The sequence below is a fragment of the Chionomys nivalis genome, chromosome 19, assembly GCF_950005125.1.
Source record: "Chionomys nivalis chromosome 19, mChiNiv1.1, whole genome shotgun sequence".
NCBI lineage: Eukaryota > Metazoa > Chordata > Mammalia > Rodentia > Cricetidae > Chionomys > Chionomys nivalis.
The window spans coordinates 46639292-46664848 of NC_080104.1; the positions used below are offsets into that span (position 1 = coordinate 46639292).

General features: G+C 43.4%; 1 protein-coding gene across 1 annotated transcript in view; it reads right to left on the minus strand.

Annotated features, from left to right (window-relative positions):
- Positions 1-25557, minus strand: part of Reep3 (receptor accessory protein 3) — an 82576-nt gene that overhangs the window by 8731 nt on the left and 48288 nt on the right. The window contains exons 3-6 of the mRNA XM_057751052.1: positions 19452-19528; positions 16252-16372; positions 15491-15604; positions 4755-4899 (exon numbers count right to left, since the gene is read on the minus strand). Of these exons, the coding sequence (XP_057607035.1) occupies positions 4755-4899; positions 15491-15604; positions 16252-16372; positions 19452-19528 (457 nt within the window). The remainder of the gene's footprint in view (positions 1-4754; positions 4900-15490; positions 15605-16251; positions 16373-19451; positions 19529-25557) is intronic.

Consider the following 25557-nt stretch of genomic DNA (forward strand, 5'->3'; position numbering starts at 1 on the left):
ACAATTTTAGGCTGCCAAACATCTAGGCTGGAAATCAGGAAGGATTTGGAAGCAGAATCAGACATTATTTTGGCCAGAATCCTTTGTTTTCCTATAGTAGTCAAGAGTAGCACATTCCAGGTGGCACTGAGTGTGACCGTGGAGGGCTGGGGCAACAACAGAGGCCAGAGGCTGATGGGAGGAAATTCCAAGGAAGTAGGGAGATGTTCCTTATTTAGGATAAAATGAAGCCATATTCTCTCTCTCGGAAGAGGTGTCAGGGGTATTTTTTTTTTTTAAATATTTATTTATTTATTTTGCATACAATATTCTGTCTGTGTGTCTGCAGGCCAGAAGAGGGCACCAGATCTCATTACAGATGGTTGTGAGCCACCATGTGGTTGCCGGGAATTGAACTCAGGACCTTTGGAGGAGCAGGCAATGCTCTTAACCACTGAGCCATTTCTCCAGCCCCCTGTCAGGGGTATTTTGAAGGGATTTATGTTGTTGTTACTATTATCATCATTATTATTTTGGTTTTTTAAGATAGGGTTTTTCTGTCCTGGAACTGGCTTCGTAGACCAGGCTGGCCTCGAACTCACAAAGATCCACTTGCCTCTGCCTCCTGAGTACTGGGATTAAAGGCCTGGGCCACCATGGGTTATTTTAATTTTCATCATGTGTATGTGTACGTGCATGTACGTGCAGGTATCCACATATGCCAGAGGAGGGTCCCCAACCCTCTGGAACAGGAGTTACAGGATGCCCTGAACTGACCAACATGGATGCTGGGAACTAAACTGGGGTTCTTGGAAAGAGACGTATTTGCTTTTAACCATGAAATCATCTCCCTAGTCCTCTGTCTTCTCTAAAAAATGTTAATTTATTTAAGTGTGCATACTGTGCTGTTCAAGGTCGCTCTTGCCTTCCATCACTTGGGTCCTGGAACTGTAACTAAGTCATCAAGCTTGGTGGCAAGCTCATCTACTCACCCAACTGAGCCGTGCTGACAGCCCCCAGACCATTATATGTCACAGGAAGCAGGCTTTTACGTAATTTCAATTTCTCCTTTTTTAAACTGCCAAGTAGCTTCTTAAAAAATTATTCTTGTATAATGAAGAAAATAAATCAGAAAAAAATAGAGGCTGTCATTTCTTGAGTTTTCTACTGTATTTTTAAATTTTTTTCAAAGTCAGAGTATTAGCCAGGTGGTGGTAGAGCACGCCTTTAATCCCAGCACTTGGGAGGCTGAGGCAGGTGGTCCTCTGTGAGTTTGGGCCCAGCCGGGTCAACAGAACTAGTTCCAGGATAGTGAAGGCTACAGAGAGAAAACCTTTCTCAAAAACAAAAACAAACAAAAACCAAAATAAGAATATTGTGTTATTTCTGATTGAGTAATGAATTAAAACTCAACAAACAGATAAACAACAACACCCTCCCAATCAAACAACAGAACACACACAAAAGTAAAACAAAAAGCCCCACTACATAGAACATAGAAGTAGACAGTGCTAACCTTTTAGAATATCTCTGGATTTTCTAGCAAGTACAGACACTGAACAGCTTCACATCCTGACCACCAACTACAACTGCCGCGCCTCTCCACCACACTGTCTCACTGACTTATTTCTCCCCCTCGGAATGGGACATCGTTAGTATTCATGGTAATCAACTGTCAATGTAGGTGCTTGGCTTCTGTTATTGTGAATGAGAGGAGAGGTCCCGGACAAACTGCTCTGAACACTTGTCTGGCAGATTGTCATCCAAAATGATCAGTTCATTTTGAACTCACAGAAAGTCCAAGAGGCTGGCTCAGGGCTTTTCCCCTCTCCTTCAACCTCCCAGGCTTTTGTAGTGACCTCAGTCACCACCAATAGTGCAGTGAAGGCACCAAGTGGCATTTCTGCCAGTGTCTTGTTGGAACCGCAGCTGCCAGGTGACTCCTGAGTCCACACAGAGGGGACACAGATTAACACCTGCTGCTTGGCTTTTCCAGGCTCTGACAGGGACACGTGCGAGCCCTTTGGGTGTGTGGCTCCAGTCCCAGCTGCTGCTGGAGCACAGCTGCATGGGACCCTGAACAGAATTACTTTGCTTTGCTGAGCCCAGTCACCCCTCATTCTGAACAAAGGAAGGGACTGTGATTGTTTGAGGAAACTGGGGGTTTTACAGTTGACAAGGGGAACTTTCTTGTTTGTTTACCCCCGCCCTCCACTTCCTCCTCCTCCTTCTGACAGGGTTTCTGTGTGCAGCTCTGGCTCTGCTGGAAACTCACTTTATAAAGTGAGGGCAGGCTGGCCTTGAACCCAGAGATCTGTCTGCCTCTCCCTCTGCCTCTGGAGTACCGAGATGAAAGGCGTGTGCCATTCTGCCCAGATAATGAGAACATTTCTGATGGCTTCCTTTTGTCTTCTTTGGGATGCAAGATGTGTTTTTTTTCCTTCCTGTACAGTAATTCTCATTTTCTCTCTCATTCTCTCTCCTCTCCTCTCCTCTCCTCTCCTCTCCTCTCCTCTCCTCTCCTCTCCTCTCCTCTCCTCCCCCCCCTCCTGTTTTGACCCAAGGTCTCACGTAGTTCAGGCTGACCAAAAACCGCTAGGTAGTTGAGGATGGCTTTGAATTTCTGATCTTTCCTGCTTCCACCTCTTTTCAAATCTGAGCGCTTGGATTACAGGTGTGTATCACCAAGCCCCGTTTATGAAATGCTGGGGTTGGAACCCAGGGCTTTCTGTATGCTAGGCAAGCACTCTACCAACAGAGCCACAGCCCAGCCTCAGGTCTTCATTCTTAAAAGTATTACATTAACCAATGGTTAGTTTGATTATAACCTTTTAGACACTGGCCACCATTTTAAATATTATTCATTTTGGGGAGAAAGTGGAAGAGTTACTTTTATTATTTTTAAGTACATGTATGTACACACATACATACATATCCGTATGTGGGCACGTGCACGTGGTCCAGGTGCTCACAGAGGGTGGTGGAGTTGGGAGTTATGGCAGCTGCGAATAAACACTGGGAACTGAACTTGGGTTCTTTCCAGGAGCAGTGTGCATTCTTAACCAACGAGACATCTCTCCGGCCCCTCTTTGAAGAGGAACTATGGCTAGGTGGGAAGCTAACATTTGGGAAGCTGAAGCGGGAGAACTGCCAAGAGTTCAAGGTCAGCCTAGGTTACAGTACAAAACTTGGTCTTTAAAAAAGAAAGAAAAAAAGAAGGAGGGGCTGTTACTTTATTTTAAAAATTAGCTTGAGCTATTATAATTATTTTCAGCCTGTCTCTTAAGAGAACGAAATTTTCAAAAGACTGATTAATACCTTAATAAGGAATGTCCTCCAGAGGACCTGAGTTCAATTCCCAGCACCCACACAGCAACTTACAACTGTCTGTAACTCCAGTTCCAGGGGATCCGACATCCTCACACAGACAAAAATGCAGGCCAATAAGCAACGCACGTAACAAAAAGTTAAATAAATTAAAAAAAAAAAAAAGGAATGTCCTCAGCATCTTAGCTTTCAGCCTGGACATGAAGGAAGACTGTTGCAGACGAGACACGATGGTGAAGGGACTCTGCTTGTTTCGCATCTGCTTCCAAGACCACACCGGTCCATTCCAGGCACAAGACACAGCAACTCCGACAGGCTCATCATTTCTGCAGAATACGCCGACAAGCTAGCTCTTGAACTGGAGCGTGCGATCTCACCACATTGCCCACTGGAGTAATCTTATTTCGGTTTTGAGTCATAGCTCGTCATCCACTTAAGCCTTCTCACCTGTGAGTCAACGTCCCCGCTTGTTCACAGACCTCGCAGAGTGCTGCTCATCCATGGAACTGCTCAGATGTCAATCCACAGTCTGAACAGAGAGTGCTGGTGACCAGTCAGAACTAAAGCACGGGTTGAGCTCTGAACCATGCCCACAGCCCCTAAAACCTCACAGATGCTTGGGAGGCCACAGCTCTGCTTTTAGTTGTACGATCAATTGATCAATCTTCTTTTCTTCCTCCCCGCCCCCACAGGGTTTTTCTGTGTAACTTTGGCTGTCCTGGAACCTGCTCTGTAGACCAGGCTGGCCTCAAGATCACAGAGATCTACCTGCCTCTGCCTCCCAACTGCTGGTACTACCAGTGTGCACTACCATACCCCTGCTAGCTTCATGAATTCTGTCGGCAGCAAAAGGCCAAGTAGCAGTTTGACTTAGAGAAAATTTGGAAAGAAAGGGCTACGGGTAAAACCAAAACTCAAAGCTGCACAGGAAAACTGAGACTCAAAAAGACATGCTTGGGCAGGGCATGTGGTTCGGTTGGCAGAGAGTGCTTGTCCAAATCTCTGGATTCTCTCCCTAGGTTGCATTATATCAGATGTGGGGCTGCACACCTGAGCCCAGCACTTGGCCGTTAGACGCAAGAGGACCAGAAAGTTCATGGTCAGCCTTAGCAAGCCTGGGCTATGATACCCTGTCTGGAAAACAGAAAGACAACACACAAAATAATAAGCCCCAAAACATATGTTTAAAAAGAATAAATTTTGCTGCGTGTGGTCGCTCACACCTATAGTCCTAGCACTGGGGCGATACAGGCAGGATCAAGAAGTTGAAGACAGTCTCACCTATATAGAAAGCCTGAGGCCAGCATAGGGTACACAAGACTGTCCTGACAAAAATGGTATCAATAGCCAAGTGAGCTCTGTCTCCGGACCCGTGTGTTATATAACAGCCACCCTGAACTCTAGCCCTTTTATGAAAGACCCTTGCATACTCCAACACATGAGCATACCTGCTGGTTCACTGGCTTGTTTGCTTCTCCTCTTTGCTTCTGGCAAAGTCTGGTAGGGTCTCTGTCCCACAGGCTCATCACCTTGGATGGTTGTCAAATCATGCATGCTGAAACTTCGCAAGCGCTCCGTTATTGCTCCTTGGCTCTATTTAACAGAGACGTGATAAGACCCGAGGAAAAAAGATACTTTCAAATACTTAATGTCTTCTATTTGTCATACAACACGCTAAAACATTTAATTAAGAAACACAGTAATATTTTGTCATGTATTAACATCCCTGCACATCTTACTTTATATAAAAAAGCACTTGGAGCGGCTGACATCTAGGTGAATGCCACACACTGTTTATACCTACTCTCTGATATCTATAGCAACATTAATCCATTTTCCTTTTTATGCATTTCAAAGTATGCCATTACATCAATACATTTTATTCCAGGCATTTCAGCATTATACTAAACTTTAAGATGTGCTTTTATTTTATTTTTTAATATAATGAAATTAACTTCAGAGCAAATAGCATTATAATTCTGAGTTGTGGCTCAGTATTCTGGATTAGTAATAGTAAAACTAGCCTGTTGGGGCTTAATATTTATGATGTAGAAGTTCTTCAAGGAAGGACAGTGTTTTTTTTTGTTTTTTTTTTTAATATTTATTTATTATTTATTATGTATACGATAGTCTATCTGTGTGTATGCCAAAGGCCAGAAGAAGGCACCAGACTTTATTACAGATGGTTGTGAGCCACCATGTGGTTGCTGGGAATTGAACTCAGGACCTTTGGAAGAGCAGGCAATGCTCTTAACCTCTGAGCCATCTCTCCAGCCCCAGGACAGTGTTTTAAAACGAGCGTAAGTCACGAATGGTAATAGCTCGAACTGGAGGTCGGTGGAAAGAGTTAGGAGCCAAAGAATTTTGGATATGCAAACATCTTCACACAATGAACAATCTGGCCAGACATGTTCATCACAGGATAGTTCATTTTGTCTTTATAAAAGGTATATTCATTTTTATTTTATGAATATGAGAAGGTGTCCTACAGGGATGCAGCGACCTCCCAGGCCAGAAGAGGCTGTCTGACCCCTGGAACGGGAGGCAGAGGCAATGAGCTACCACGTGGAAGCTGGGAAGTGGACCAGGTTCTCTGCAAGAGCGATAAACACTCCAACCACCGAGCCAGCGCTTAAGCTCCTACTGTTGTCCTAAAAATACGACAGACACAGCAAATATTTAAATGTAAAGTAATTAAAAAGGAAAATACAGCCGGGCGGTGGTGGCACACGCCTTTAATCCCAGCACTCGGGAGGCAGAGGCAGGCGGATCTCTGTGAGTTCGAGACCAGCCTGGTCTACAAGAGCTAGTTCCAGGACAGGCTCCAAAACCACAGAGAAACCCTGTCTCGAAAAACCAAAAAAAAAAAAAAAAAAAAAAAAAAAAGGAAAATACACTGTTTTTTTTTTCTTTCAGACAGGGTATCTCTGTGGAGCCCTAGTTGGCCTTGAACTTATAGAGAGATCCGCCTGCCTCTGCCTCCCCAATGCTAGGGATTCAGGGCGCCTGCCACTATTGCAGAGCTGAAATGAAGTTCCTTACTTTCACTAGCCACATCTATGATGTCTCTGGCTGCCGGTGACTGCAGCGGAAAGAGCACGGCCAGCACAGAGAGTATCCCCATCACACACCGCACGCAACGGTTTTCATCACCACTCGGCTTTCATGGGGACATTCATCTGAACTTTTAAGACATATCTCTCTAAACTGTGAAGCTTTGTAAAATGAAAGAAAAAAATCCTAAATTTACCCACTTTAAATCTGCATAGCATATGGATGATTCATTGTTTTATTTATAGCTGGGCTAAAAATACTTGTCTCAAGGCGTTTACACTGATGATTTCTTCCCACACACGTGAATTTTGGATTGCCTCTACTTCTCACATCACCATGGAAACTCATTCGTCATGCTTCATCTCTAAACTTCAACGTTAAAGGTGTTACAAACATTTGGGCGTTTCTTTTCACGTGTGTTTTACCCTGAAGAAACAGCTCGTCGATTCACAAGTCATGATTCAGTACTCTAGCTTACCGATACCATGTCAAACCACACGCTGTGTCTACTGCCTAGGTAAGGTTTGTGTTTCTGCTACGCTTTGAATTGTGTGAGAATGCTTAAAGTTGGGGCTGGAGAGAAAGCCCAATGGCTAAAAGTTCTCATTGCTCTTATAGAGGATCTGGGTTCAATTCCCAGCACCCACACAGTATATATCATCTGCAATTCCAACTCCAGGGCACCCGATACTCTCTTCTGATCTCCTTGCATGCCAAGTGTGCCCATGGTACATATAGAAACATAAAGGCAAAACACTTTAACATAAGGAAATATATCCAAGGAAAAAAGAAAAAATGTTTAAAATCCATTTCCCCATTAAAATAAGTGGATATCACACACTTAAAAATTATTTTTGGAGGAATGGTGGTGCACACCTTTAATTCCAGCATTTGGGAGTCAGAGGCAGGTGATCTCTGTGAGTTTGAGGCCAGCCTCATTGACAGAGCAAGTTCCAGGACAGCCAGGGCTACACAAAGAAACCCGTCTTGAAAAACCAAGCCAATCAACCAAAACAAAAAACAAAGAAATTAGGATTTGATCCAGGTATAATGGCTCATACCTTTAATCTCAGCACTTGAGTTTGATCCCCAGTCCCCGTGTAGGAATAGAAGGAGGGAGCCTACCTCACAAAGCTGTCCTCTGCACACACATGCCTCTCCTCTATCATGCACAAACAATAACACATTTAAAAAGACTCTTGACAAACTCAGCTCATCATATTATGTTCTGTTGAGCAGATATATAGCACTGACTTACAGCAAAGATGGAGCGAGACACTGTAGAGACAAAGGTCACGGAAGTGCTGTGCTCATCTATCTCCTCAGAACTGTATGTCATTTTCTTTACTGTGCCTTTCTCTTTCTGTAAATCCTCAATACTCCTGGCCTGTTCTTTCCATCCCATACCCACATACAAATGGCATGCAAGTCCACATATTATGACTTGGGTTTTAAATAGATCTGCCTGTCTGTCTGTCTGTCTGCCTGTATCTATCTATCTATCTATCTATCTATCTATCTATCTATCTATCTATCTATCTATCTATCTATCTATGTCACCTCTCCACCCCTTGAATACAGTTTCCAGGGCTGGTTTTAATGAGCTACAGTGCCACTGAGTGTTGACTGGGTTAATAATTGTACCATTGCAAGGGTTTTAATTGGTGCAATCAGTAGAGAAAGCTTACCTCAACAATGAACTAGAGTGCTGTTGTTACTTCTATTGCTGTATGATGTGTGTTTGCTATAGGAGCAAGATTTTAGGAGACAGAGACAGGGTGAATCTTAGGCTTCTGCCCTCCTAGACCATCTAGACTGGACTTCTCTGTGTAACAACCCTAGCTCTCCTTGTACTAGCTCTTGTAGACTAGGTTGGCCTCAAATTCACAGAGATCCGCCTGCCTCTGCCTCCCAAGTGCTGGGATTAATGGCATGTACTGCTGGGTTTAGAAAGGTTTTATATTGAGCAGGTCATTAACATGCAAATTTAGTTTTCTTTTTATGACTATTCCCTGCTCCCAAGCCAGAGTTATGGGGAAGAGAAACCTCAATTGAGAAAATGCCTCTATCATAGTGCCTGTAGGCAGATCTGTAGTGTATTTCCTTGATTAAAGATCAATGTGGGAAGGACCAGCCCACTGTGGGCGGTGCCCCCTGGGCGGTGGTCCTGAGTTGTATAAGAACCCAGGCTGAGCACACCATGGAGACAAAGCTGTAAGCAGCGCTCTTCTATGGCCTCGGTTCTGGCCTCAGTGATGGCCTGTGGAAAAACAGAAAGTGGGGCTAAGGCTCAGTGGGCAGAGCACTTGCTTAGCATGAGCCTGCAGGACATCCAGGACACCATTCCAGCATGGACTGAACAGGGCCTGGTGATGCATGCCTGTCATCCCAGCGATCAGGAGACGAGGGCAGCAGGACCACAGGCTTAAAATTGTCCTCAGACACAGTGATTCTGAGGCCAGCTGGTGACACTTGGGATTAGCCTTGGGGAAGATAAAAAGGGGATATAAGCTGGTTTTTTGTTTTTTTTTTGAGGACTCGACACTTCAACAGTTCTTACTACCTTGGGAAACTGGATTTCCTACTATATAGTTTTTTTTTTAATAGACAAAACCACATCTAAAATGAGAACAGAGAATAAGTGTAGCACCGTAAAGTTGAAAAACATTCAATATGTTGTAATTATCCACTGTAACTACTTCAAAGGAGAGGAGTAATTACAAAATAATCATATCCGAAGGGCAACTTGCTCACTCGGTCCCTTCCCTCAACACAGGATCCTCCCCCAATCCTAATCACATCCATGATGAAGGCATTGCGAGCCTGCAGTATGTGGGAAAATACGCAAAATGAAGGCAGTATAATTAATGTTTAGGTAGATGAGATGGGTGATTGATTTTCTAGCCCTTCAAATTTTTCCTTAATATTCTGAATTAATGATTTTATTTAATGAAGTTTAAGAAAAATCTTTTTAAAAGTTAGCTTTAAAATCCGTATTCCAAGTGAAGGGTTTTGCTACAGCCTTCTCAGCCACCGTTCCTTATCTGTCCTCACACTGGCTTAATGGAGACCTGATTATAGTAACACGTACATAATAACAATCTCTGCTACCCTGGTCACTAGGGTTTTTGTATCTAATGCTTCGCTCCTATCATCAAAAGAAACACAGTTGCAGAGTGGCCCGGAGACCGAGGTAGGCCAGACATAGTGTGGCCTTGCCTCGAAAATGAAACAAACATAGAAGAATAAAAATAGTTTTTCTGCTATCTTAAAAAAAGATTTGTTAAAAAAAGTTTTAAAAAAATCTATTTTTACTTTTTAAAACTGTGCATGTGCCTGGGGGATGGGTGTGTGTGTGTGTGTGGGGGGGGTTGGTGTGTGCATGTAAGTGTTGGGGCGTGCGGAAGCCAGAGGCTGTAGCTGGAGGCTGCAGCCAGAGGCACACAGTAGTGAGCCACCCAGTGTGGTGCTGGTAACTGAACTCCAGTGGTATGTGTTATCTGCCAAGCCATCTCACTAGCCCAGCTTCTGTTTTTTTTTTTTGTTTTGTTTTTTTTTTTGGTTTTTTCGAGACAGGGTTTCTCTGTGGTTTTGGAGCCTGTCCTGGAACTAGCTCTTGTAGACCAGGCTGGTCTCGAACTCACAGATCAGCCTGCCTCTGCCTCCCGAGTGCTGGGATTAAAGGCGTGCGCCACCACCGCCCGGCCCAGCTTCTGTTTTGAGGGCAAAGTAGCAAAGCCTACTCATTTATCACTAACAGGTATTTCTGCTTTGCTTCAATTAAATGTGTGCCCCTCCTCCTGCTATTTGGCTTGCACAATATTAAACAAAAGGATAAGAAAATTGAGGCTAGTCTGTGTAGAGTATAGAAACAGCACTCCAGTCAGGAAGAAGGGGTCACCATCGACAGGGCATTGCATACTTTAGCACTTTAGAATTCATGCATGTCAGAACTATATGCACAGCTGGGTTATGGTAGCTCATGCTTGTAATCCCAGCCCTTCGGAAGCTGAGGCAGGAGGGTTCTGAGTTCTAGGTCAGCCATATAGCGTTAGATCTATATATAGCCATATAGTGTTATCCTATCAAGCTTTATTACAGTCTATGCTTTTCTATGGTAATTCTTACTATCCCATTCCGTTATGACCGTCACTCAGCTCTCTACTCGTCATCTGGGATGGGTGTTACATTTAACAGTTGCTACGTTTAGTTCTCATTGTTGGGGGAACCTCCCCTCTGGATAGTCGATAAAAGCATCGATGAAGTCCAGGATGGATCAAGATGTATTCCCACTAGGTGAATGATGTATCTTAGTGTTTAAGATTAGAGAGATAAATATTTATTGAAGAATAATTACTATAGATAAAAAATTTAAAAGGAACTAGAAGATCAAAATGACTTGTAATCATTTCCTAAACTTCTTATACATGTGTGTATGTTCTTTTACTTTAGTTGTGTGTCCTCCCCTCCTCCGCCCCCGCCCAGATTCAGTACACCTTCGAAGCAGGGTCTCTCAACCTCAGTGCCATTGCTCTTCTGAACTGGAAAGTCTTTGCAGTGTTTCTGCCCTGCAGGACTGTAAGCTACATGCAGGACAGTAAGCTGCACCCCTGACACCTAGTGGGTCCTCGTCACTTGTGAGGACCTAAAATGTCCATGTTGGTGCACGTTGGAGCATAAACCACTTGCAGTTGAGAGCTGCCGTTCTGGAGATGCAGGAGGTTTTAGATATCAATTGTCTACCCTTCACTTTATAGACAAGAAAAGTGTTTAATTCTTACATTAGTGTAGATGGTTTGCCTACAGTCTTGTGGCCGATACATGGCAGAATCCAAACTTAAAGAGAAAAGAAATCCAGACTAATTCGAGTGTTCTAGAATCCAGTGTTGGCTACGCTAACCTGCTCTGTGGACTGTAGGAAAATGGACTGGATTTTTCTCTTCCTTACAGAAAAGGGGAAGAATCTGTAAATGAACATTCTCAAAACCCTTTCACAAACAGAAAGTCATTAAAACAGATAGCAAGGGGTCAAAAATTGGAAGGTAATAATGGTGGCTTTAAAAGTCAATTAGATTTCAGCAATTTTACCTGCAGAGCTCTAATTTCCTTAAATTTTTTTTTGGGGGGGGTCTATTAAAGAGATATAATGAGAAGAGGCTGCCAGAGTGAATGCAGAGGTGGCCCAAGGGGCCAGCGGCACTGCTCTTCACCTGCCCTTCATCTCATGGATGGCGGGCAGCTACAGCAATGCCACCTGCATCTCCGCCGTGGAAGCAGGGTTGCTTAGCATCCTCAGCAGAATCCTTGAAGGTCCTTCATGTATTTGTGCTTTGCTCAGCCAAAATAAACTCGTACACTGACCTTGTGAACAGATGCCTGGTAATGAGGCCAGAGGACTGAGTAACATTTTTCAGAGAATTGCTTTATGGTGTAATAAATGTTCTGATTAGATTCCTGTTTCCATCTCTTACACGCTCAGGTGGTTCAACCTGGGGATCCTAGGCAGAAAGTCGCCATCACCTAAAGATCATACAACGAGTGCAATAATTTTTAGACTGAAAGATACTTCTAACAAACTATGCTTTTATATATGTGTATATAAAAACAATGCATAAATTTTGCTATCGTTTTTTTCTTTCATTTTCTCTTTAATCCTGACCTATTTCTCAATTTGGTTCCAATTTACTTGAGTATGAAATGAACTTCAGTGAGTTCTTTTGTGACAATACTTTTTTTCTCTTTCTTTCTTTCTTTCTTTCTTTCTTTCTTTCTTTCTTTCTTTCTTTCTTTCTTTCTTTCTTTCTTTCTTTCTTTCTTTCTTTCTTTCTTTCTTTCTTTCTTTCTTTCTTTCTTTCTTTCTTTCTTTCTTTCTTTCTTTCTTTCTTTCTTTCTTTCTTTCTTTCTTTCTTTCTTTCTTTCTTTCTTTCTTTCTTTCTTTCTTTCTTTCTTTCTTTCTTTCTTTCTTTGGTAAATGTCTCCGGAAATGAAACTGATTTCAGCCACTCAGAGAAAGCACAGTATACGTTGAGGCTAACAGAGCTAGCATTACATAGTACTCAACAGCTACTATTTCTAACAGGCACAACAGCACCAGGAATCGAGTGTTCCAGCATTCCTAGAGTCATGAGAACATGATATGACCACACGCACTGAGACTCTTTCGGTTAAACAACCACGACACCAGCAAGCAGGGCAGTGAGCTTCAGTGGTGGGCTGGTTTCCTGCCTAGGGGCGGGGAGTGGAAAGTTGATTTTGAGTTGTTAAATATAAAAGTGAAATCCATGAATCACAAAGGAGGAAGTATATACGGGATTATCTTTTGTGGCATTTTTTTTTAATAGAAAAGTCTTGCTGTGAGATAACATTATTTAATATCAGAGGGTCTTAGCAACCAAAAGATACATTGGCTGCAGTAGGAAGGTAAGGCGCCTCCGAGGCCACAGGGCCAGACTATCTTAGACTGCATCTTAGACTAGGATAATGGAGAGACGTCAAGTGTGCAACAGATAACGTGGTAGGATGGTAAAAACTGATGAAGGCAAATATGAGATAAAATAAGGGAATAAGGATAAAATTATATTGTGAGGGTTGCTGACTTCCCATGAAGCAATAATAGGCTTAATAAATAAGTCATGATACAGTAAATAACCCACAAATAGTTATATAACATGGTTAGGAGTTGGAGAGATGACTCAGTAGCTGAGAACACTTGCTGTTCTTACAAAAGAAATGAGTTCAGTCTCCAGCCCCCATAGAAGAGTTCACAACAACTATGGCTCTAACTACAGGGACCCAACACCTGTTTCTGGCCTCTGGGGCACCAGGCATACATATGGTGCACATATACACAAGCCAGACAACACAGTAGAAATATTTCTAAGTGTTAAACTGAGAACCACTAGGGTTTCTATGTTTACTAAAACAACGTCCTCAAATGTGTTCTCAACACACGTTCAAAGTTGAAATTGAATTTGCAATTTTCTACACAGGATCACATTAAATGATGCTTTTTAAATAAGACAAGTTCAGAAATGTCTTTGAGGCGTAAATGAATGTATTCACTTGGCCTGCACAGTCAAACAATGCTGAGCTTAAACGGGAAGGAGCAAGCTCCTTGTGGTCACACCCCTCCACATGCAAGCACAATAAGATAAACCGTCTGACCTGTGCCCGAGAATGAGAGCTTTCTCTTTCACCTCCATCCCTCCTCCTCACCCCCACTTCTCAGCACAGCAAGAGGACAGTTGTTCAATTCTTTGTGTTCTTCTTACTGCCTGGCTGGGCCACATTCTGTTATTGTACATTGCTTTTTCTTGTTGTTTTGTTTTTTTGAGACAGATTTCTCTGTGTAGCTTTGGATCCTGCCATGGAACTTTTTCTGAGGACCAGACTGGCCTCTAACTCGCACAGATCTGCTAGCCTCTGCCTCCCGAGTGTTGGAATTAAAGCTTGTGCCACCACCGCCGAGCTGTACTTTGCTTCTTATAAAATTTTTGTTGTTTTTTTTTTCCCCCCAGAGTTAATAATTGCCTTTTTAGTTTTCATTTGCTTAGCTGTCCTACCCTGTGCATAATCCCCAATACACTTTTCACAGTGCTCAGGTCTGTGTGTATACAGGTACACACGGTCTGCACCCAATAAGTTCAGAACATTGCTGTTTTAGAGTCTATTCAACTATTTTAATGAAAGAAAAGCCCATTACAGGCCCAGGAAGAGGAAAGCTATATAGCAGTAAACACTGTAGTTTACTTCTCTATAGTAATCAATAGCCATTATCAATACAGTTATCTACATATGTTTACGAATGACTTTCTGCTTAGCCCTCACTACAATATGGCCAGGAAGAACATCAGAGTTCTCACTTTTGTATACATGAACTCTGAAGTGAGCCAGCCGAAGGCTCTGGTAAGTGAATGTGCTCTCAAGTGGCCTAAAAAATCACTCCTAACTGAACTGCAGTCTTCCACAGCGCAGCTCAGCCACAAAGAGCCCAACCTGAGCTGGGGAGACAGCTCAGAAGTCAGTTGCTGCTCTTGCAGACGACCCAATTTCGGTTCCTAGCATCCACATTAGGAGGTTCACATTGTTTGTAACCCTAGCACCAGGGAATCCTATGCTCTGGACTCCATGGGCACCCGCACTCACAGGCATTATACCCACATCGATAGACACAGACATGCACACACGCACGTGCATGCACGAGCGCGTGCGCGCGCACACACACAATTAAAACAAAAATAAATCTTAACAACAAACAACAAAAGAGTCTGACTTGAAAGTAGAATACTAATTGCCCACATTTTATCTCATATTAGTAAACCATTTGCCTGAAATTGAGGATCCCTGGTTACACCGTGAGCAAGCACAGTGCTATCATGTATGCTCAGAGACATGTCACCCTATTCTACACACAAAGCAACCAAGGCACACACAAATTAGCAAACAGCTTATGGTGGCTTCAAAAGTCACGGTCAGCACTTTTTGGTTGTGATGTCTGGTTTTTCTTTTTCCCATGTACCAAACACTAAAATCAGTTGTACTATGCTTTTGAAAATAAGCCACACCAACTACTACATGCAAAGGAGCCCAAGAGTCATAGCGCCAGTCTCCAGAGAAGGCTGTTCAATCAGTAACTCGGATGGAGAAAACAGCTATGACATTAGTGACTCAGCACAAACTTTTTACATGCTTTATTTTGAATAACCAGTTACCTCAAATTGGTTGAAGTAGAGGTGCAGAAGGAAGCCAGAAATCCTAGCAAGGCAATGCCAGAGAGAGAAAGGGGGGGGGGACCAAAGACACAGAGAAAAGAATGGTCATCTTTACTTAATGTGATTTATCAAAACTATTTCAAGGTTAAAGGGGGGTGGATTGTATCCCAAAGTGAAATTTGCAGGTATGTTTTATTTATTAGATACCTCTAATTTCATAATAAATTAAGAGTTTTGAACTCCCAAGTAGCATAGAAAATGAAGTGTTAAAATGTCATTAAATTACTTATTTGTTCATTCAAGTGCTAGGATAAATATAAAACAGAGTTCTGTCACCATTTTCTAATGACCTAAAAGGAAGGTGGCTACTTTTCTGTATGTGCTGACTGGAAAACCCAACACAGCAAAGGGAAACTCACCTTCACTGCTGCTGTGACAGCCGCTGCAGCTGCTAAATTCAAACCTTGCCGCCCGAAGTTCACCATCGTCTCATAGCCTCTTTCCTTTGCTTGGACAATATAGTCATCAATTTCCTGGGGGCAAAGAGTTCACAGTCAAATCAGGTGTGTGATCCCAGTAGGGAGGGAGGTAGGGGCAGAAAGAGCAGACGTTCAAGGTGATCTTCAGTTACAAAGTAAATTCAAAGCCAGTCTGGGCTACACGAGGCCCTGAGTAAAAAAAAAAAAAAAAAAAAAAAAAAAGGTAATCCAGCAGGGTGTGGGGTGTGGTAGTGAATGCCTTTAATCTCAACACTCTGGACAGGCAGATCTTTGTAAGTTTGAGGCTAGCCTGATCTACATAGGGAGTTCCAGGTCAGCCAGGATGATACTCTGAGATCCTGTCTTAAAACACACACACACACACACACACAAACTGGCCAACAGAAACAAGAACACATCCATAGATGTTAGTTTATTCAGGTTTTTGTTTTTTGAGATGAGGGTCTCACTCTCTAGCCCTGGCTGGCCTGGAATTGGATAGGTAAACCAGGCTAGCCTAAAATTTAGAGATCTGCTTGCCTCTGCCTCCTGGGTTGTGCACCATTATGCCTTGCTAGTTTGTTGTTGATTTTTTTCCCCTGTTAGTTTTAATTATAATCAATGTTAAAAGGCCTCTCTTCATAACCCCGGGTAGAGCATGCGCTGACAGACAGGGTGTGAAAATAACTGAGATACCTTACCCTTTCCTTTGAAGAGAGAAGAGGATGAAGGAACTTTCTGTATATTAAACTCGCCCCTCTGGTATAGGGGGAGAGCAGCCAAATGACAAAGGCAATCTTCAGCTCATAGTACAGGGGAAACCTAACAAGGAGCAAAACAAAGAAATAATCAGAGAGAAATATGGTAAGAAGCAAAACAACAACTAACACAGATCGCAAACTTGTCATGTCTGTTTCCACGTGTGGAAGCTGCTGACGAGGGAAACGATCACAATGGAATTTATTGATGAGTTCATATCAGCTAAATCATAGATGAGTTGACCAAGGACTGCAAGGATCCTTGCAGACACCTTGCAAGAGACATCACCTGAACTGACTGCTGCGGCTCAGAAAGGATGGAACTAGCATGTAGCCAGGGCAGCTAGGGACTGTCCCAGAAGTATGTGACACCTACAGACATCAGGGGACACCTTCATCTGTCCTGTGACACATCAATTTTCTCTCCAAATTCCAAGTGCAGATGAGGGTATAAGGAATCGCCACAGAGGCAGACTGGAAACTAGTCAAGTGCCCATGTCCAATGTGGTCTTTCCTGTGGGTGGAGTTACTTTCCCAACCCCGGACCACATGGTTTGACCGTTCAACACAAGTGAATATGACAGAGTCTTAACAGCTCTCTGACACTCTCGTCCAGTTTCCCCAAGCTTTTCCTAAGCTTCTGCCATGAAAACACTTCCTTCCTCAGCCTTGGTTCTGAATGAAGACATTAATGGAGCTGAGCCCAGCAAAGCAGCAGCCAAACAAACCCCTGCCCTGAGGACACATAAGCAAGACGTGGAGTCTGCTGTTCCGACCCTCTGTGCTTTACAGGGTTACCTGCTGCCACACTAAGAGCTAATTCATACAGTGCGAGGACCACAGGGTGCCAGGATATAAGCCCTGTGTCTGAGTTTTTGTGGTAAGGCAGACAGGCAGGGGCCAGTGAGGAATGACGGCTGTATAGTCGGCAAATCATCTCTGCCACAGCGCAACTTTACCGAGTGTGTGGGCTCTCGGGATTGAACAACCGAAACAAAAAAAAAAACAAACTAGGATTATGTGTATGCAGGCAGTGTGAATATGGATGGGTAGGTGCGAACACCAATAACACACGTGTGGAAGCCAGAGGACAACGTTTAGAAGTCAATTCTCTCCATCCACGTTGAGACCCAGATTGAACTCTGGTTGTATGGCTTGTGAGGCAAGTACCTTTTCAGAATGAATCACCTGGTCAGCCCAACCTTTAACCTGTAGCATTTTCTACATTTTTCAATGCTGTATATAAACTATGCTTGAAATTAGAAAAAAAGTAAAAAAGTAAAAAGAAAAAAAAAAGAGGGGCTGGAGAGATGGCTCAGTGGTTAAGAGCACTGACTGCTCTTCCAGAGGTCCTGAGTTCAATTCCCAGCAACCACATGGTGGCTCACAACCATCTCTAATGAGACCTGGCGCCCCCTTCTGGCATGCGGGCACGCATGGAAGGAATGCTGTACACATAATAAATAAATAAAACCTAAAAAAAAAAAAAAAAAAAAAAAAAAGAAATGTGGGGGCTGGGGATGTAGATCAGTTGATGAAGGGTTTGCCTACTAATGCAATGAAGGTCTGATCCCCAGCAATGCAGAAACATACACACACACACACACACACGCACACACACACGCAAATGTTGGTTCATGCCTATAATTCTAGCACTTAGAAGGTAGAGGCAGGAGGATCAGGAGTTCAAGGTCAGCCTTAGCTCCCTAAGATCATGCCTCAAAATAGGTGAAGAAAGAAGGAAGGACATTGAAACTCAAGACCCCTCAAATGGCTAAGAATATTTGTTTTGTCAGTTAAAAGCTAAGAGAAGCTGGGAGGTAGTCACGCACATCTTTAATCCCAGCACTTGGGAGGCAGGTGCAGGTGGATCTCTGTGAGTTAGAGGCTAGCGTGGTGTACAGAGTGAGTTCCAGGACAATCAGGGCTACACAGAGAAATCATGTAGTGTACTCCCCCCGCCAAAAAAGCCAAGAGATAATTCTTCTCAAACATCTACTCCAAAATCAACAGGGACATGCGGGGGATAGATACTGATTTGAACTAACTAGTGAATAAGGGGTTAAAAATGTTTAAGTCTGGTCAGGTATGGCGAGACATGCACTCAGGAGTCAGCCAGGCAGACCTCTGTGAGTTCTAGGTTATCCTGGTTCATAAGCCAATTCCAGGCCAGCTAGTCACATAGTAAGACCTTGTCAAAAAAAAAAAAAAAAAAAAAAAAAAAAAAAAAAAAAGAAAGCAAAATAATATTGAAGTTTGATGATGTATACTTTTCCTACAAACCTATGTGATGATATGATATAATGTTCTATGAGAATATAAGACTGGGAATGATGTAAAGCAGGCATAAGAAGGAAGAGATAGGGACGAACTGCCAGGTTCAAGTCAGTATCTCTAGGTACCAGTTTGATCTTTCTGTCTGTGTGCCTGCCTGCCTGCCTACCTACCTACCTATCTGGCTGCATTTAGTAGCTCAGGTAAAGAAAAGATAACTGAGATAACTGGGTTAATTTCAGCACCAGTCTATGATGCATGGGAAGTGGAAACACTGGCAAGATCTCAGGTTTCCATTTTTAAAAAGGAGATTTCTCTGCTAGCACGGCTGGATGGTAAGGTACTCTGAGTCCTTAAGTATGGGTCCTCTATAAACTGTGTACTCAGTGAGGGAATGAACATGTTGTAATTCGCCTCGTGTTGCTTTGCTAGAGCCGCCAGGGAGCTGCTGCCGAGTGGGCGGGCGTCCACGTGGTTGCTGACGTGCAGTCTCGATGTGCGTGCCTCGGAGCTTTAGGGCTGGGAAGGGAGGGAGGGCCGCGACCAGATGCTGCGGATTGGAGAGGAGTCATTTCGGAAGCCATCGGGGAAACAGTCTGAAGTCATGAGTGTGGAAAGCGGATTATGACAGCCAGGTTCTCTATTTAAAGACTCTGGTGGGAGTGGGAGGTGGGCAGGGATGAGCACCGTGAGCTGCCTTCATGAGGGCGGGCTCCACAGAAAGCGCTGTTGTCACGGGGAAGACAGAGGAAGAAAACGATGCCGGGTACTTAAGCTGCTTGATGTATTTCTCATGGTGAAAAGCAAGAGCGGGGTAAGAACTCTGGATACCTGAGAATGCCCGAGTCCCTCGGAGCGGTGGAACTTACCATGCAAGGGTCTGATCAGTCACTGTTTCAATCACAGTGTAGAGGGCAAAGACAATCCAGTACATCATCCAGCGGACCTGGAAGCCATAAAAGCACTCATGAAACAACTGGCTCTGACGACTGCACGGCCTGGGGCCTCACACCTGAATCTCAGCATCTGGCACACTCAGACAGGAAGTTCCTCTACAAGTTTAAGGCTAGCCTGTGCTACACAGTGAACTGCATATCAGCCTGGGTTCCAGAGTGAGTCCATGTTTTAAAAAAAAAGAAATTATTTGTTCTGAGCAATTTTATACAAATACACGTGCATCTTGGGATGTACACCACATTGGGCTCAATGTAGAAGATGATGGTCCAGTTCTCAAGGGGTTTTATGGATGGGTTTATGGGATGACTACATGAGTCAACAGCAAATCTCTGAGGTCTGATGGAATGTAACTAAGTAACCACAATCAAATAATCACGTAATAAAACAGCAATCACAAATAAAACAGCACAAAATACGACAACATCTAATGCTCATTGGTCTTTAGAATTTTGCATTTATTGGGGCTGGGAGAGATGGCTCAGAGGTTAAGAGCACTGGCTCTTCTTCTAGATGGCCTGGATTCAATTCCCAGTACCCATGTGGCAGCTCACAACTGTCTCTAACTCCAGATCTAGGGAATCTGACACCCTTACATAGACACACAAGCAGGCAAAACAGCAATGCACATAAAATAAAAATAAACCTTAAGGAAACTGCTGTGTGATACTGCTCTTATACACTCTAAAGATTTGGCACTCATATTAGTTTAATAAAATGCTGATTGACCAGCAGCCAGGCAGGAAGTATGGGTGGGGCAATCAGGCTAGGAGAATTCTGGGAAGAGGAAAGGTAGAGACGTGGTCACCAGCCAGATGCAGAGGAAGCAAGATGATAATAATGAAAAAAGGTACCAGGCCACATGGCTACACATAGGTAAGAATTATTTAAGTTGTAAGAGCTAGCTAATACTAAGTCTGAGATAATAGGTAAAACAATTTATAATCACTATTATAATTATATATATTATATAGCTATACATATAATATATATAAATAAAAACACTCTGTGTTTCTTTAGGACTGAATTGCTGCCAGACTGGGCAGGACAGTAACTTCCGTCTACAGAAATAAAATAAATTAAAACAAACAAACAAAAAAGGTTACATTTACAATTTTTTGTTTTGCATTTATCTGTGTGTGATGATGGATGTCTTTAGGGCTAGTACCAGCTAGTCCCTCACTCTCAGCTGTCTTTTGGTACTGCATTCTTTTGTAGGCAGATGCTAGATCAGTACCCTTAAACTCACTACCTCTCTCAGATTTACACCTTTTCTTCAGTGCCAGCAAACACACTTTCTTTCACATAGGTCCAGTTTTTTCTCTTTTTGTTTTATTTCCCTGCTCAACAACATAAGCAAACAGACAACCCCACATCAACCACTGGACTTGGGACTGCTAAGTACATAATACAGCAATAAAGCCTTTAACCCCTATAACAACACTATGAGTTGGGAAATGCAATTGCTTCTGCCACAGGCAAGGGAATAGTGGCGGAAAGGTAAAAGGGCTTTCTTAAGGTCACTTTGCGGGAGTGTGGGTCCAGGCTATGATTCTGGGATAGGCTAGCCAGCTGTACCATACATGGAAGGAAAACTGGAGGAGCTCAGGAAAACCACCATTTCCTTCCTTCTCATTCACATCAGTGTTTGGAGAGGCAGCTAGAATAGTGTACTGTGTAAAAAACATTTTTAAAGTCAGCTCACACAGTAATGGGTCGCACTCTGGCGTGGCCGGTCTAATATGTCCTCCTTAGCTATTTAGTTTTTAGACAGATGCTTGTTTGGCCATTTCACAGACATCAAACTGTGACTCAAGGCTAGGGATGTAGACAGTGGTAGAGTCCTTGCTCGGATGCACACACTACAAGCACGACAGTGTCTCTGGAGCTGGAGGTACAGGGAGCTGGTTGTAAGCCGCCTCGAGGGTGTTACCACTGAACCAGGTCCTCTGAAGAGAAGTAAGTGCTCTTATCCACTGGGTCACCTCTCCAGCTCTATGTCACTTTTTTTTTTTCAAAGAGGAAGAAAGATATTTCTTTGCAGTTAAACTAAACTATCATCATCAAATGGCAAACTATGTCATCAATAGTATATCCCAGGCATTTTCCCCTGTGGTACTCAATAGTGTTGCTGTTCTTCTTCTCCTCCTCCTCTTCCTCCTCCTTCTCTTTATTATTACTACCATATTACTAATTTTAGGTCTCACTCTGTAGCCCAGCTTGGCTTCACATTGTGACAATCCTCCTGCCTGGGCTTTCTGAGATTACATGAGTCCTCATTCCTGGCACCTGCTATAATTTTATATAAACAAAATCCCATGGTTTGAATTTGTCTTTTGAAAATAAATTCCTTTACAATCTGCTCTCTTGAATATAAGGGGTTTTGATTCTTATTAGAAATATGGACCGTAAATGAAACCGAACTTAGGTAATAATTAAAAGTCATTCGATGAGCATGTACCATTCATGGGAGCAGCCACACAGAAGGTTAACCTTGGAAATGTGCTGTCTTACTTTAACGATAATGGATCTGGTTAGGATCTTACACGAAATGATGACTCAGAAAAGCTTCTGTTTAAGGTTTTTCCCAGAGGAACTACTAGAAGTCAAGGTTAAAAAAAAAAAAAAAAAAAAAAAAAAACCAGCTCATAAAATTGTAACTAAGGACACATGAAGACAAAGACCTAAATAGTTTTCATATCAGATGAAAATACCAATAATAAAATGCAGCATTAGTATTAATATTAATGATTTCTGGGAGAACTATCACCTTGACTGTCCTATATATGTATACAGAACCTTCTGTGTCTGAAGGGATTGTCCCCCAAACCCCGCAACTACAAAGCCTGCAGCCACAACGTCTCAACTATCCAGTGGCTTAATGTTTACCAGCAAGCAATGCACATCCTCCTGTATCCATTAAGTCACCTCTAGACGACTCATGTATCTAATACGACGCAAATCCTTCCTTCCTCCACTTCTTGGCAGGCTCTTGAACTGCTGCCCTTCCTGCTACATCCTTGCAAGTGCTGACATAATGGGTGTGTCATAATCACTTCTATATACCCCACTCACCACAAAAGGAACAAACTGTGTCTTTGATTCCTAAGAAATAAATTCATGCAATATAAGCACTTAGTTGAATACATACAGACACACACACACACACATACAGATACACACCTTTGACTCTTCTTTCATATAAAACATAATGCAAATGCAGTTAATTCTTAAGGACTGAGGTGCCATCATTAGCACTGACATGAACTGATGCAACTGTATCCGGTCTTACTACCTATTTGTCATGGGAAAAGGCACAGGTGTGCGCTGGTGAGATGACTCAGGAGCTCAAGCCTGATGGCCTGAGTTCAATCTCCGTATCCACATGGTAGAAGGAGAGAAGTGACTCCTTCCTGTAAGCTGTCCTGTCGCATGTGCTCTGTGGCACAAAAAGGAACAAGTACACACATATGCACATAAATAAATAAGTGAAATTAAAAAAAGACAAGAGCCAGGGGAGTGGTGGTGGTGGAGAACCCCTTTAATCCCAGCACTCTCCCTGAGACCTCTGTGAGTTTGAGGCCAGCCTTGCATACAGCGTAAGTTCCAGGACAGCAAGGGCTACACAGAGAAACCCTGTCTCTAAAAACAACAAAATTTTTTGTTTTTGTTTTTTTTTGGTTTTTCGAGTTGTTTTTGTTTTTAAAGCCACACACGACCACTCCTAACAAATGACCAGTCCTCGGCCATGAGCAGAGGAAATGCTCGCCTCCCTCAGCCCTCTTCCCTATTTCCCTACATCAAGACTTCTTCTCCACACAGCCAAGTTTTCCCTTCCTTTTTCCTTTGTCCTTAAACAGGATGCAGGCTTTCCTCTTCCTGGGCAGCTTTTCTTCTATTTACCGTCCTTAGATTATTGTCTTTCTCCTCTGATACTGATATTCTCATAATTTCAATATCATTGTCATCTCATTAAAATATTATAAACCTGTGGACCAAATCTGTATCTCTCTCTCTCTCTCTCTCTCTCTCTCTCTCTCTCTCTCTCTCTTTTTTTCTTCCTCTTCCCCTTGCCCCCGCCTTTCAGTTTTTCAAGATAGGATTTCTGGCTGTCCTGGAATTCACTCTGATTGCAAGGCTGGCTTCGAACTCTCAGAGACCCACCTGCTTCCTGAATGCTGGGATTAGAGGTGTGCGCCACCACTGCCTGGATTAGAAAAGTTTTTTTTTTAAGGTAAGAAACGGTGCTGCCTACAGAAGCGATCAGATTCTGACCAATGATGCTTCATCTACGTTGAGCATCAGACCAAGGGTGCAGCGAGGAGTGAGGTGTCTAGTCAATGAAGGGGAGGCTTAGGAAGGCTCAGTGACTGAGTGTGAGCTGGAACAGTGGGTGTGTACCGGCAGGCTTTCTCTTCTTCCTGCTAGTTAGCAGGGAGCCCAGCAGCCTTGGAGGCTGTGTTGAAGGTGAGTGGAGTTCTTAAACAATTGTAGAATGAAGGCTCCTTGCTGAAATAAAGGCCTTGTTTCATAATGGGCTGGTACAGGACAAATAAATCCCCGTATTCCTTCTGTCACCGCATTCTTTGTTGCGCGTTACCTATACCCACAGCAGCTGGCTCCCATTCTAATCTGTGGGCACTGGGAGGCTGGGGCCACCATAGAAATGGCTCTAGAATTAGCCATGCACCCACCAGGGAGCTATTACGGGTTAGCCGGGACACACCTAAAGCCTGGTTAGTGGTGGCTGGTGCAATGGCTGCCGTGATGGAGACCGAGAGAGAAGTGTTTTCAGGGCTCTGCTAGAGATCTCACAGGGGCTAAGGAGGATTTGGGAAGCACCTGGAGGTGGGAAGAGTGACACAGCCAGAGGAAAGCAATCCTCCCTGATGACTTGATGCCCTGGAGGTGTGGCTGCTGACTTTGTTACCTCTTAGCTCAAGTGACTGCAGCAGCACTGCCCTCCCCTCCCATCATCTTCACTAGGCACACACACACACACACACACGCACACGCACACGCACACACATGGCCATGTGAGTCTGCAATCCCAGAGCTGGCAAAACAGACATAACCAGTTCCCTGGGTCAGCCAGCCAGTCTGCCTGAACTGGTGAGCTGTGGGTTCGGAGAAGGACCCTGTCTCTAAAATACTTTTTGAAAGGCAGAAAGGAACTGAGGAAGGCAAGCCCGCTAATCCTGAGCCACATCATCAGCCCAAACAGAACCTCAAAATCATCCAGATAGCAAGGGAAAGTCATTTGCCAAGGAAATAAAGCCCCTAATTAGGCAAGTTCTTTCAAAGATTAGAGAATCATCTGTGACATGAAACCACAGCACCTAAAGTGACATTCTGGTTACACAGTGCACAGGCAGACGTCCCTTATCAGCGAGCCAGCACTTGCTTTATTATTGCTCCAACTCCATAAGGTTTTGATAAGCCTTAGCATTTCAGAAATCCAGACAGTCACATGATGGGGAGCTCCGAGCTCCACTCTCCCGGAGGAACTAGAGGACATTTCAAGCCTGAGCAGTGTTGTAAAAGGAACATACCCAGAGGCAAAGTGCACTATCAGAGGGCCCAGCTCCATTTAATGGGAGCTCATTTGCATTATCCAGATGCCAAAGGAAAAGTGCGCTCATTTCACGGACCTTTTAACATTTTTCAACAAAAGAAGTTTTTATGTTCTACATCCTTAAAAAAAATATGATAATCCCAGTATAAACAAACACAGCAACTCTGAGTGTTGTGACTGTTTAGACCTCCCTCACAGAGTCCCACAGTAAAAACCTATAGCAGGAAGAGCGGGCCAGACACTCAAGCACGGGCGTGGGGTGGAGATCACCTTCCGGTTCGCAAGCACACGCTGCGGGTGTTAAGAGCCATGGGTAACGGTAAGGGCACATTCACTAAGAAATGTTTTCCCTAAATTGCTCCTTTACATAACCTGCTCTTGTTATGGCATTACTAAAGCAATATTATAATAGCAACAATGGTAGAATATGAAACGATAAAACTGTA